At 39.3% G+C, this 14,922-nt stretch overlaps 1 protein-coding gene across 1 annotated transcript in view; it reads right to left on the bottom strand.

Moving 5' to 3' along the window:
- The window catches only part of TRHDE (thyrotropin releasing hormone degrading enzyme), a 213,232-nt gene that overhangs the window by 159,994 nt on the left and 38,316 nt on the right, over positions 1–14,922 (bottom strand). The window contains exon 3 of the mRNA XM_066183262.1: positions 8,343–8,469. Within this exon, the coding sequence (XP_066039359.1) occupies positions 8,343–8,469 (127 nt within the window). The remainder of the gene's footprint in view (positions 1–8,342; positions 8,470–14,922) is intronic.

Genomic DNA, 14,922 nt, shown 5'->3' with positions numbered 1-14,922 from the left:
TGAGGCAGTGGGCAAAGTGCTTTATCATCAGTTCTGCCTAGTGAAACTTCTGTTTCACAATGTAATATATTTGCTGCCCTCAAATCAGCATCTAATGGAAAACAAACTTTGTCGCAACACCATCTGGAGAGTGTAATAAACTACCCCAAAGGAGCACAATCCTTCTAAAACTGAAAACATGGAGAGTTAACAGGAACACTTCTACAGTGCTGCAGAGGAAAAAAAAAAAGAAAACAAAAAACCAAAACCCAATTGTTCTTCTTCTCCCTTACTTTTAGCAATGATTCTGATATGAAAAATAAATAAATTCACATACTTCTAAAGGTCCTAATGATCAGCAAGAAACTGATGGCAGGATTTTTGAAATTGCTATGATAACAATTGCTACCCATGCAAAAGGAAAAACACAATGCAAGTCATAAAATCCCCTTTTAGTCTTTCTGCAGGGAAATCGTCATTCAGAGACTTTGAATTAGTGGCAGAAGGTTCAGATTAGCTCTGAAACTGCCATTAAGCATCCTAAATCAGTTTGCTAACTCTTCAAACAGCAGGCTTACCCTAAGAGAAGGAAGGCAAGGAGTTACGCAAACCCTAACAGCTCTAAATGCCTCCACTGAGGGAGAGATGCAGGAAAAATGTCTTTTAAGGCTTTCTTGCTGTCTTGACAAAGGAAATAGGCTATAGTACGACTTTCAGGCTACATAAAATTGTGCTTCTGAAATAAGACTCTGAACATCATCATGACATTACCTCTTCCAGGGCTGAGATCCAACACAGCAACTATAGGGTCCAGCAAGCACAACACTAGGCAGGGCTAAAACTGGTACAGAACATGCTTTTAGACAGGAATGGAAAAAAGATTCCACTTTATTGATTTACAGTCCCTCTTAGACTCATTTGAACTTGTTTCTCAGTCCGGCTTGAAACTGGGTTATCTTCACTTTTCAAATCAAATGTGGGAGGCCAAAAACCACAATGCTGAATAAGAAAATATTAGTGGAAGATGTTGCTGCCACTGCTGCTACTGAAGTATGTGAAACTACCTGTCTCAATCAACTCACACCAAAAATCCTTTAAAAAAATAGAATTGACCTGTACTCAAACTGCACATGTTAAACAAAAAAGTCTGAGTGACCTGTGTCAGTGTTTGATGTGTACAGTCCTATAATCTGCCTTTTTTTCCTCTCACCAGCAGAATACTTTGATTTTGCTGAGTTTCACTCTTCAGGACATCCTCTACTTCTCATGTCAAGGCAAAAAATACAGGAGTCACCATAGTATCATAGTTTACCCTCCTTCCATTTGAAGCTGCATGGTTAAATAAAAACCAGAACCTCCATTAATTGAACTTGAAATTATTTAAAGTTTGTCATACAACTATGAACCAAAACTACAGATAATCAAGCAAGTCAGGAGTAAACTTTAATATTTACTGAAATACTGTCATTATGAACACGTTACTCCATTACATGCTATTCCATTAGCCTTGCTTCTAGATACAGTTCTCTTGAAGGTGCTGTTTAAATAATGCCCAGCGTATAAGACTGCATAAGGTTTCATTAGGTCAACAACAGCCATTTCCTTTTCCACCGTAAAACAACATACTTGAGTCGATTATGTAATACTTCTGTCATACTTTATATATAGAAGGTATCAGGTTTCTACCTCAATTCTGAGAGAAAGGCAATTACTTTCTCCTTGGTACTCTAATTGATATAGTTCAACTGCATTACATACTTCATTCATACTAAATGCCATAGGTACAATTTTCAAAAGAAAAAAATTCATGGTTTAGCACATTTTACTGCAATCTAATCTTGCTACACATTGCCCAAGGATTTACATTCCCTTTTTCTTGAGCACCATCTAAATCTACCATAGTATCCTCAGTGATATAATTTATCTTTTTTCCAAACCCTTCTGTATTTGTTTTTCTGCCATGTAGCTCTGAGCTTTGCATGGTAATTGTCATAGTGTCATACCATGTACAGAAAGTAACTCTCACAGTATCCTAATGATATATAAACCGTATCCTGTAATTAAAACTACTGTTCATAATGCCTATACAAACATGAAGTTCAATGTGGACCAAAGGCCTAAGCTTTTCCTACACACGCTCCTTTAAAATAAAGCTACAGTTGCTGGTATAAAAGGTCTCAGCTGCTGATCAGTCTCTGATGAACCCTCTTGACTCTAATCTAACAGGTTATTAAAATTCTGTAGCCTCTCTTAAAAATAAAATTAGTTCAAAAGCTGGACATGGTCAATCAGGTATGAAAGCTCTGCTCGGGCAAGTGAAAGGAACTATAATGAAAACTACTTCAGCCACAGCATGTAAAGAAGCATTTTGAATTAATGTGCTTTTATGCATTTAACTATCTTATACCAGGTAGAAGTTCACACAGTTTTCTGGTGATTCTCATCATTTCCATGGGGTTTCTCTGTCTGCCAAAGATCTTAACCCATTCTATAAATCCTACAGAAGTATTTACCTTGTCTTTTATCTACCTAAAAATCAGAGATCAAGTTTAAACTATCCAGATCAGCTTCCTCTCTGAGTAGTCAAAAGAGATACCTTTACTGGTAAATTCTTGGCCAAGATTTATTTCTCCTAACTCATGATAAAATGCATCATTTTCTGAAGGCATCTGTGTTTCTCACAAAGTAGTGAACTAAGAATAGACACCGTTGAAATTCAGTGCACCCACTTCAATACCGGTACTAATTGCTCAAATGACATACTGAAGAGCAGACTGGGAAAAATCTATTTACATTCAGATGAAGGATTCTCCTGGCTCAAAAACAGCCCTGACATTTCCAGGGAATCTCCCACAATCCCACATCCTATTACCCTCTCATAACAGCATCACTCTCAGGTGTTTTTTTTTTCTTATTTTTCTTTTTTCTTTAATTTTTTTTTTTTAATTACTCATTTAAAAGCCAAGCTGATTCAGCCAAGTAGCCAGTGGGGACACTATCAGACTTTGTCACCTTCTTTTTACTATGGGCCAACTGAATTGCTACTGGCAACTCAGTAATACTCCTGTCTGAACACTTTCCTTATCTGAGAGTTATGGATTCTATTCATGCCACAGTTAAGAGGGAAGGGAAATCACAACATAATGAAAACATTCCATTCCGAAGGGGGTTATTTCCACCAGGGCCCATTCATCTTTATTCTATATAAGGCTACTTTATTCCTATACGTAACTCTTCCCATCTCCTGCAAACAATATCTGACTTGCCATGTGAATGAAACAGAGAGAGATCAGGCACTCCTTATCAAACTTCCAAAACCTGTTAGAATGCCACTGTGAGCCGTATTAAACTCACTAATGGAAATAATTGCTTTAGCACTTGAAATAGTTTAGAGCAATGAAGTTAGAGTAAGTCCTAAGTGATGACTATTTTTCCCCTTCCTTGTTAATATCTTACTATGGATTGATTTCCTATGTGGTTTCAGTTTAGTAATTCACAGTTCCTTTTCTATATCAAAGCATTGTTCTGAGAAAATACATTGCTTTCCCTATGACTGGAGCTGGAATTTTTCCCCCTGGTGTCCTGACCAGTTTCTGTTTTGAAGTGCTCACAGCTTAAAAATTAAAAAACAAAAACCAAAACAAAACAGAAACAAAACAGAAACAAAACAGAAACAAAACAGAAACAAAACAGAAACAAAACAGAAACAAAACAGAAACAAAACAGAAACAAAACAGAAACAAAACAGAAACAAAAACAAAGAAAAAGCCCTTGCATGCCAAAACCACAAAGGGAAGGAGTGACACAATTTCTAGGAAGGACCTGTTTCAACAAAGAGTCCTCTGTGTGCAGAAGCATTATTCAAGTCGTTCATCAAAGGAAATAGCAGGCTTCAATTCTGCTGCCTAAACATGGGTGATAGCCCCAACAAGGATGTTCAAAGCTACTAAAAAACAATAAATCCATGTGAAACTGGATTTATAGGTATGGGCAAGCCATGGCGCAACAGAATCTCATCTGAAAACCAGCAGGACAGTAGTTAAGAGTTCTCACGATATCCCATGGCATTTAACAATATCCGTTAATTATGTTTAGGCACATGAATCAAGTTCTTGGTGACTGCTCTCCCATCCTTCTCCATTCCAGAAATACTAATTAATGCTCTAATTTTATAGACAGAGAAGAAAAAACAAGCTATCTTGCTTTGTGTTGTGCAGTAATTTCAGTTCAGAGCTGGACAGGTGGCAGGAAGCCTCACTTGCTAGAGAGAATGCATGAGGGTTGAACTGTGAAAATTTTAGCATAACTTAAGCAGTGAATGCAGGGAGCAACATGGAGGTTTACCCTACAAGGAGAAGCAGAGACAGATGGAAGGACCAATGAAGGGGAAGAAAGCAGTAGCACAAGAACTGCTGATGGAGATGATGGAAGATCAAGCAGGGCAGAAGGCAACATTGCAATGAATAGGTTAGGAGCATGTCCAAGAGTCAAGCTAACAGTAAAGCACTTAAATCAAAATGAACAGTTAATCACCAGTGCTCACAGCAAGTCACCTGGCTAACAGAACAACAGCATCTCAACACTTTTTCTCTGGGCCTGCAATGACTCACCCTGCACCAGGCAGCAGCAGGTCTCTCTCACCAAAATATTCACTGTCAACCATCAAGGAATGGAACAGAGGTCTGAAAGAAAGAAGTCTGAAAATATATTTCACTTAGGGGTGTGGGTGGAGGAGAGGCTGGACAGGAGCCAATCTGGGCTGTATCAAAAGCAGTGTGACCAGCACGGTGAGGATTCTGTCACTCTGCTCACATGTGACCCCACATGCCATGGAGTCTTGGTTGGAAAAACCAGTCAGTCCATGCACTTCAAACCATTTACAACTAAAGAATCACAGCTGTCCACATGGCAAGAGGGCTTGATTACCTTTTCATTGCCCATAGTGTGACTTTTACTCTGATGTTCGAAGCCTCTCTTTTAAGGTGGCTTTTCTGTTTGTTTTTGTTTTTGTTTTTTTTTTCTTTTTAAGTTTCTACACTCTCTGCACTTCAAAACAGCAACTGGTCAGGGCTTCAGCAGGAAAAATTCAAGACCTTTCCAGTCTCAAAAACCCTCATAAGAAAAACCTCTGTGCATACAAAGCAGGTTTTTGTGTAGTGCAAACAGGATTACAAATAACTATGTGATATAAATACAGAAATATTTTGTATTCACTAGCCATAGGAATATACTTAAAAACCCTTCTGCATATCATTTTTAGATTAAATAAAATTCAATAATCTATCTACCCATCACTTTAACTAATGTTTACAATGATAATATTATAGTCTTGGAAAAACCTAGGTTTTTTTAAGAGACACGATCTGTACTTCATAAATGAAATTCATATAAAAAATATTGGTTTGAAACCTTACACAAGCACCTTCCAGTTCAGAGTATGAGGTAGGAAAAAAAAGAAGAGATCTACATGCTAAATGAAACTTTTAACAGTGGAAATTCTTTATTCCAGTTAAAGAAATTCCCAATCCACATTCATTGTCAGAATTCACATCAACTGGAAAACAGACCTACTTCTCCAGTGTATTCAGAAGGCAGTACAGACCATATAAGATGCAAAAAAAATCTCAGTCACAGCCATCTGATTGCTTGTAAGCATGGCAAGAAAGCCTGGTCACTACCAGTCAGGTAGCCAAGAACAACAGGAGGAATTGGTTCCTGTAGAGAACACTGGCTGATGTATTACAAACTCAAGTAAGGAGCACTAGTTTCAAATGCCTTGGAAGTGGACCTCTATGACTCAGATGTGAACAAATGAACACAGATCTTTCTGATACAGCAACATATCTAAAGAACCTAAATATCCTCAGACACTACTACCATACAGAAGGTTCAAATGGATGATCACACAGATGACAATGTGCTTTGCCAAGGGTGGCAGGTCCCTTGTCCAGGGAAAATCACTTGCAGTTCCAACTCTAACACACACAGAGAGCCCCATGGACACCACTGACACAAAAAATGTCTCACTCAATAGCCAGTACAGCACCTACATAGTCAACTGGTCAGCAGTTCAACAAAATTATTTTGTAAACATAAATTGTGCTTTCAACCAAAATCATTACATTCAGTTAAGTTTCTTGTTAGAACTGCAAACTACAAGAAACTTTTTTTAAAAAAAAACCCCTATGTTTGAAACAGAACATTTTCTATAAAACTGTTGACATTAAAAAGTTTTCCAAAGTACATTCTCCATTTTTCACTCCCACTTTCACATTTAGACGTGAAATTAAAAACTTCTGAAATGCCCCGCTGAAGAAAACATGCTCATTTTTCTTAAAACCTTAATAAAGTACTCAATCCTTCTCAGTGCTGACAGCACTAAACTAGGTGAGTCTTAAGCTTTTGGAGAGACCAGGAGCATTTTCAGTATCAACACATCTACCTGATGCACATACTTTTTCCAGTGCTTATGCTGTTTTTTCTTTTCATTTGGGAAATTCTTCAATACTATTGAAAAATCCCCATCATAGACAGATTAGAGTACTATCATTTTTAGTCCTATTCACCCATCAGACTACTGTGACAAACCCTCTAACCTTTGAAATTTTTTCCGAGTTTAAAACAGCAATAAAAAATTCAGTGTTCTTTCAGGTTAAAGACCAGCACACGCTTAAACACATTGGTGTTTGGACAAACTGGAACAAATATACCTGTATTTATATGCAAATAAAATTTTAAAAAATATTTACATCACTGAGTTTAGAAATTTTTCTTCCTATCCTTATGTTAGATAAATTCAACCTTACTATATTATAAAAAATTATTCTCTATAGTAATTAGTTTCATAGTATCACTACTGAATGGCTAAAGTCTTCATGCAGTATTTCCTACTAACAATTTTACTGGAAATATTTGATGAAAAAATACAGTTTTACTTGTGATTATTCCTCCCATTCTATTCCAAAAAGATCTAAACTGGAATATACTCACTTACAATGAGATTTTTTTAAAAGATATGCCACAGCACAATGACAATGGATATAGCATGTTGGGTTTAAAGACCATATGTTACAATGTGAAATGAAAGATACTCTGAAGCAGGTACAGTTACTACCACTGCTGCCAGCTGGCATTCTCAATAAACTACCTGAAGTAATGATGTTTGGATGTTTAGATGATCTTTAAGATCCCTTTCAACCGAAACTGTTCTATGTTCATCTTTTCTATTCAACAAGTTCTTGATTACTTTTTCCCCTCTAAATTTTTGGCCCCTGTAAGCCTAGAACTTCCTTTACAAAACATCATTAACACACTTGAAAACATACATGAAAGTATACACAGGAAGTTTGTGTATACTTGAATATGCCATATGTTTGTTTAACCCATCTGCATATTTCTCTTCAGAACACTGCCTGTAACCTGCTATTAAAAGACACCAAGAAATAAATGCCACAACATACTTAAAAAAATATTCATGCAATACTCTCGTCTAGAAACATCAATTACATTATCTATCTCCTACACCATTAGCTGTAAGTCCAATAAACCTACTCAGCAGGCAAGGGATTTAATGAAATAAACCTTGACTTCCTGGGAGGATCACCTGTGGTTCCAGCTCTAACACTTCTGATCAAATACATGCTCTCTTCCTGCTGCTGAGCAATAGGCTTTTTGGAATCTTTATCAAACATGCTCCAAAGGAGGGAGGGTGTAATACTGTGGAAAGTATTTAAATTAGTAGGAGACCAACTGATTGTGGTGAAAGGGAGGATGAGAAGAAACTATTTTTAAAAAATAATAGAAATTTTAATGGGATTTACATTTAGGTCACAGTAGAACAAATTCACAGCAATTTTTTCAATAAACGACAAGACAAAAGGCTTGTCTACTAATCATCATTAATAAGCCATAAAAACAAAAACGAAAAAACAAGCCCAGAGTCTCGCACTGCTAAAGTCTGCCAGTTTCCACAAATATTTTCACTTCTGTTCTCCATTTAACGCTGAGGCACCAAAGTACAAGTACCACAGATCAAACATCTTCCAATGGCTATCTCATAAGAGTAAGGACCAAAACAGACAACATCAAAAAAAACAAGAAAAATCCAGCCCACTTATCAGTGAAAGGTTCTCTACCCATTGTCTCACAAATGCAAATACTGACTACTTCCTGTTCCTTTCAGTTCCAGGCTGGAGAAAGTATAGTTTGGCTTCCCTTCCTCCACAAAGAAAAATTTCTTACTTACTGATCCTTCTAAATTAACCCAAATATTTAACTTGAAATCCAATACATAGCAATCCTTTAAAATAGCTGGCTTAATCTCTCATTTCTGGGTTAACTTCACATTCTTTGGGAAATCTTACCTAATTTCGGCAGGGAATAGGGCACTTTAAAATAATCTTCATAAAACTCAATGAGTCTCCGTGTAATATTTAGAGCATAGTCCCCTGATCCTCTTCGGATTGCATCAGGCCTTGCATATAACCGTACCTGTTAAAAAACAAAGCAGAAGTCCAATTCAGCATCTGCCTTTTAAACCTATCCTACCTGCAGAGGTGAATGAATTACTCTAAGGTTGCTATGAGGTGGCAGAATTATTCCCTTAAAGTCAAATATGATTGTCATACATTTGCCAAATCATAACATAGCTGAAAACCAGAACTACCACAGTTAAAGTTACAAAGTTCAGAAGTCACAATCTCCCGCTTATTTGTACTGCCAAATAAAAAACTTGCACTCCTTGTATCAAAATAAATATTCGAAGAAAATACATGTGTTTGCTAGAGATATGATGGAAGAGTGGATTAGTATAATGGTTCTCTGCCTACACTGAATGTAGGCAGGACTCAGTAGGAGGGAAGTTCATGGTTTGTTAAAGGCACATTATATCAAGCTCTGAAAATATTAGTAGACTGTGAAGAAAAAAAATAATCGTTCTTTTTTCTTTTCTCAGGCAGTGACACCCTCGATGAGCTATGGGAAGACTGCAAAGACGACCATTTCTAAGCTCATTCATGTACACAAACAATTAACATTCCTGAAAACCTCCATGACTGCTTCAGGCCTCTGTTTTCAGAAAGCAATAAATTAAAGCTGTTTATATAAGCCACAGACTGCTCTGTTCAGTATAACACAGCTCACACATTTCAATACCTGGAGTGAACCAAGTGAACAGAACTCACCTTCATAATTCAGCATCCAAGTGTGACCCTGTTTAGCGAGGCAGCAGAAAGCACTGCTAGGTTATTACCTCTTCCTTGTCCTTACAGCCTGTAGTGCTTCCTTCATGCAAAGGTGACAGAGTCTAGAACTGCTAACCAAGAAGGGGACAGAAAGGAGAACCACTTTTCGGTCTCCCTCCTCATACCCTGCCTGACGGAAGCAGCGTGTGCTTTGTCCCTAGTGACTGTGGCAGAAGGTCTCTCCCTGCAGTACATAATGACCTGACGTAAATGAGACTCTACTAAATGTCAATCCTAATAATATCCGACTCACCAGTACTCTCTGTGGTAGGATTAAATCCCAGCCAGGGTTCCAAGGAAAGCAGTAGTGCAGAAATCAGAAAACACCAATGCAAACATGAAGGAGAAATACCAGCTTTGAAATGTTTCTAAATGCTCTATTCTGGATTAAGAAAAGCCAGTGTGATTTTTGGCTTCAGTGAAAGTATTACCAAGTATTGCTTTACTGCTCTTTCCCTGAACCAGTTCAGTTATCCAAGTGGAAACCAGATATCAAGCCTAAGAACAGTGTACCTGTCAATTCTCTTTTAACCCACTGTCTCTTGGGTTTCAGTATGGAGACACATTATTTGCTTCATTACAATGTCCATCTTCGTATTTAATCTTTGTGTTATATTAGACTCGGGGCACCATACATAGTTATCATTGATAATGTAAAACACATAACCTGATGAGGTATGTAATAATGCAGACTTCTTATCATCACTGCCTGAAAGCACACAGATCGTTATCTGAACTCCTCCAAATCACTATATTTATTTATTGCTTCCTTTCAAAGTTAACAATGACAGGTACATTAAATGTTCCCTTACCTACCAAACTAAATAAAGGTTTTAACAAAATAGGTATTAACCACAGAGTTTATGGAAGGATATTAAGAATCACAATTAGATTTGTGATGAACACTGTTTTGTATCATTAAACCTTTATACACAATTCTGCATAATTGCTTTACTGGCACAGTTGACTGTATCAGCAAATTAGGGAGAAAAAGAGTCAGTCAACCAAGTATGCAAAAAATCATTTAATTTGACAGTGGCCAACTCTGTCCATAATAAGAAAGTGGACAACGGAAGGGAAGAAAATAATTGGCATACAGAAGAAAAATCAAGGTTCACCTTATTGCATTACAATGACTGTCTCCAGGCAAATATAGAAAAGGCATTTAATGGTATCTGAGATGGAGCCAAAGTACAAAAGCTGCAATGCTGCAAACTCTCATTTGTCTCCTGCCTAATGCTGAATGTGGTTCTATTTTGCCCGTAAAGTTTCCCTGTGTGCCTCTCTGCCTGCCCAGAACAGCTCTGGACTGCCAAGCCTCCATCACTCACACCAAGATCACCCCCAAGCTGAAACACAGTGCAGAACCTACCAGTGCCTCTGCCCAGGTCTCTCAGGAGCTGTGAGGCAACAGATATTGTCAAAGCAGTCAACCATCTTCGAACACTGGGTCTTGCTTCTGCCTTTCATCCAGTGACCACTAAGCATGAAATGTATGGAGAACCTTAGACACACCTATCCCAGCCTCAGAAACTCCCTCTTGGTTAGCAGAGGGCTACCACAGTCTGTGACACCCTGCCTACCTGGCTAGTTGCTTTGGATGACATATTCTGTCTGAGGTGCCATTCACAATGTGAGAAGCTTGGTCTAGAGTTCAGTCTAAAGGCTGGGACCTGTAAGTTTGAAACTGAAGCCCCCAACTTTCACACACAGATATTTTTTTAACATGTATGGGCTTACTTTGACCATACCTTACTTCCAAATCAATCAAATGGAAACTATAAGATTTCCTTAGTTTATGAGAAGATTATCATTCAAAAGTAATAAAGTTTTAATATTCAGCTCCAAAGAGGAACTTAAATAAATAAAACAGAATGATGATTCAGACATGGAATTTGTTCAGAATAATTTGCTTGTTTACTACTTTCATTTCAAAAGGCATGTAGGTAGTGTTACTTTAAAACTGCACTGGACTCAATAATAATGCCCAATTATTATATACTTTCCCACAGGCTCTTTGACCACTGTACTATGAATTGATTTTACAGTAATTTAAGTAAGAGAAAAACCAAAGTCTTCTGCAGGGTCAGGCCTAAATATATAACTAAAAGCACTACATGTTCTCCTACAAAAGACAAACAGGTTTCTGGTGTAAGTGCATAATTCATCACTCACCACAATGGCACCTACTGCCCTGCAAATATTATTAATGCTCTTCTTCATAATCTTTGTAAGATTAGGTTAGACTATTATTTTCATGGAACAAAGTGGAGACCAAAGAGAGACAAAGAGTAATTCTGGGTGCCTATCTTGACACCTCTCAATGTCAAGTCTATTTAACAGTTTTATTGCACATACTTACAGCACTGTTCCCATCATATCTTACTGCAGTGGTGAACACTTTATAGAAGTTTTGGCCACAGGTGCCTTAGTTTGGGCATTCACAAAATCAGTAACACATGATTAATGACTAAATGAGACTCTGTGTTGGGGGTTGGGTTTGTTCCTTCTTTCTCTGGGGAATTTTTTCCCCATGAGTTGCCAAGGGGACCGGGTGTTGGATACTTAAGAGTGCTTGGCTGAAACAAAGAGATGGACAAAAGGTGGAAGGGAGAGATAACGCAAGTAAAAGACACAGCTTGAGGCAGCTGCGTGCTTTTCTGCTTCCGGCGTTCGGGAGACGCGTGTCGGCCGCTCCTCGAGGATCTCAGCCGCCACAAAGCACGCCGAGCAGAAGCTGAGTCGCTTTTCTGCCTCGCCTTCGAACTTCTTCGGCGCTGCTCCTCTTGCTGCAGCGTGACCCTGCACTCCCTGCGCTGCCGGAACATCCTGCCCCTGCCTGCCGGGACACCCTGCCATCCCAGCGACCAGCCCAAGACTTTTCCACTGTTCCAGCTTAGTGCTCTGAGGATCCTGCAGGGACACCGAAACCAAACTGCCCTGGGTTTTGTGAAACAAAGCCCTCAAGGTTCTTGGTGCTGTTGTCGTTTGTCATTAATGCTGTAGTTGTTTGGTGGGGGGGGAAGTTTTTTTTGTGTTTGTTTGCTTTGTATTACATACTAGTAAAGAACTGCTATTCCTGTTTCCCAAATCTTTGCCAAAGAGCCTCTGATAGTAATTTTACCTAGCAGATACCTGTCTTCCTAAACCAAGACAGATTTTGGCGCCCAACGTGAGGCTTGAGGGCACTAAGAAAAGAAGAGAGAAGAGAAATAGCAGTTCTTAACTAACCTAGTACTTTCTTTTGTGTGCGTTAAATATAAAAACCTCATTAGGCTGCATCATGTAGTCTAACTTAGCCTGGTTTGAGTGGCATGTGGTTGTGGCTGTATTCCTTCCATTTGCAGGCCCTTATCTAAACATGAGCCCTATAACTAAAGCTACTGTGACTGTCATCCAGTTTATTTTATGGCTTAATAAGGTGAAGAACTCATAGATTTTTAATTTCCTCTGGAAGGCAAGCACATGGATTCAGAGCTATCGTACACTAACTGTGTGTTTTTGGAGTTACTTTAACAATAGTACCTACTGTGAAGAAATGACACCGGGGGAAGTTTCTTTTTCCCAACCCTTTACCCATCTCTTTGAGTCTGCCCCACCAGTTTTTGAAGAGTTTAAATCCTCTCTGAATGCTAATGATATCATACAATAGCTGGTGCTGCTAATATGCGTATTCTGTTTAGCATTCAGAGATAAAGGAAGATTGACCTGGATAACCACCCTGATACCTACCCCACAGAATAGAGATGATACCCCAGAGCCTGACTCTGCCCCACAGCCTGCCTCAGAAAAAACCCACCCGGATTGAGTTGAGGCTCTGGTAAAAGAGATACATGAGATGAGCCAGATGCTGAAAGAGTACATTTCTCCAGCTCATGAAAAACCCTCCCCCTGCCCCGAAAAAGCAGAGACTGATGGTGCAGCAGTGGAACCCACAGATGTTACAACTGTCCAGGTTCCAGCTGAACCACAAAGGCAGCCACAACCAGCAGCAGTCGCCCCTGTGGAAACAAAGAAGTGTAAAGTGAAATCGTCAGATCCTAATACTAAGGGTAAAAAAGGAGAGTCCTCACAGCCCACAGAAGAGCCACAGGTTGAGATCATCACTGAGTCCCTGACATATGAAAGTCTACGTAATCTGCAAAAAGATATTGCACGACGAAGACGTGAAGCTTATACAGCCTGGCTACTTCGAGTCTGAGACCTTATGAGTACAAGTGTGCAACTAGATAGTGCTGAAGCAAAAAATTTGAAACCCTTGACCCAAGACTCAAGTATAAATCAGGTATTTGTAAGAGAGCAAAAGCCCCTTCCCCTTTGAGAACGACTTCTAATGAGTGTGAGAGAAAGATTTGTCCACAGAGACAAAATGCAAGAGCACAACAATAAAATGCGATGGAAGACCCTTGAGGAAAAAATCCAACAGTTAAAAAAAGTGGCAGTATTAGAAGTACTTTTTGAGAAGACCAGACAGCATGATAATGACCCCGACAAGGTTAAATGCACAGGGCACATGTTGTGAAATCTGGCAACTCATAGACCATCCCAATACGCCACATTCATCGCAACAATTAATGCCGAAAATAACCGAGAGACAGTGGGTTCTGTTGCCAACAAGCTCAGAAATTATGAAAATATGATCAGTGGCCCAATGCAGGCTCATGTCTCTGCAGTGGTGAAAGAACTCAAAGAAGAGATAAAGGAAATGAGAGAAGAGATGAGAAGAAACAGTTCCCATGTAACACCAGTGCGAGTCACAAGCCCCAGAATCAGAGCCCAACATTCCCCAGCAAGAGAGAGAGGGTACACCCCTCGAGCTAACCTGTGGTTTTATCTGAGAAACCATGGGGAGGACATGGAAGCGTGGCATGGGAAACCTACTTCTGTCCTGGCAGCACGGGTACGTGAGCTCAAAGAAAAAAACGCTAACAGAGGAAGTTCCACTAAAATGAAAGTAGCCTCAACCTCCCATGAGCAAGCTGCCAAGTATTACAGAGGTGGGAATGCTGTGTCAGATTCCCTCGAAGGAACCTCTACCATGTACGTCCAAGAAGAGAATAATAACCAGTGCTAGAAGAGCCCTGCCTCTAGCCAAGAAGAGGCACGAAAAAATCGAGTTTTTTAGACTGTGTGAATTCAATGGCCTGGCACATCAGAGCCACAAAAATATGAAGCTTTAGTAAATACTGGGTCGCAGTGTACTCTAATGCCATCAGGACATGTGAAGGCAGAACCAATTTCCATTGCCAGAGTGACAAAGAGATCACAAGAACTGACTCTAGTTGAAGCCGAAGTGAGCCTAACCGAGAAAGAGTGGCAGAAACTTCCGATTGTAACCGGCCCAGAGGCTCCATGTATTCTGGGCATAAACTTCCTCAGGAATGGATATTATAAAGACCCTAAAAGACTCAAATGGACTTTTGGAATAGCTGCTGTAGAGACAGAAAACATTAAGCAGTTGAACACCTTGCCGGGACTATCAAAGAACCCATCTGCAGTGAGACTCCTGAAAGTAGAAGAACAACAAGTACCTGTTGCCACCTCAACAGTGCACCGTCGGCAGTATCGGACAAATCGAGACGCCGTGATCCCCATCCACAAAATGATCCGTGAGCTAGAAAGCCAAAAGGTGGTCAGCAAAACCCACTCACCCTTCAACAGCCCCATCTGGCCTGTGCGCAAGTCTGATAGAGAATAGAAA

Source organism: Chamaea fasciata, unplaced genomic scaffold, assembly GCF_029207755.1.
Source record: "Chamaea fasciata isolate MVZ Bird 193981 ecotype frontalis unplaced genomic scaffold, bChaFas1.0.hap1 SCAF_5, whole genome shotgun sequence".
Taxonomy (NCBI): domain Eukaryota; kingdom Metazoa; phylum Chordata; class Aves; order Passeriformes; family Sylviidae; genus Chamaea; species Chamaea fasciata.
The sequence above is the reverse complement of the archived record's forward strand: the minus strand, read 5'-3'. Positions and strand labels throughout refer to the sequence as shown.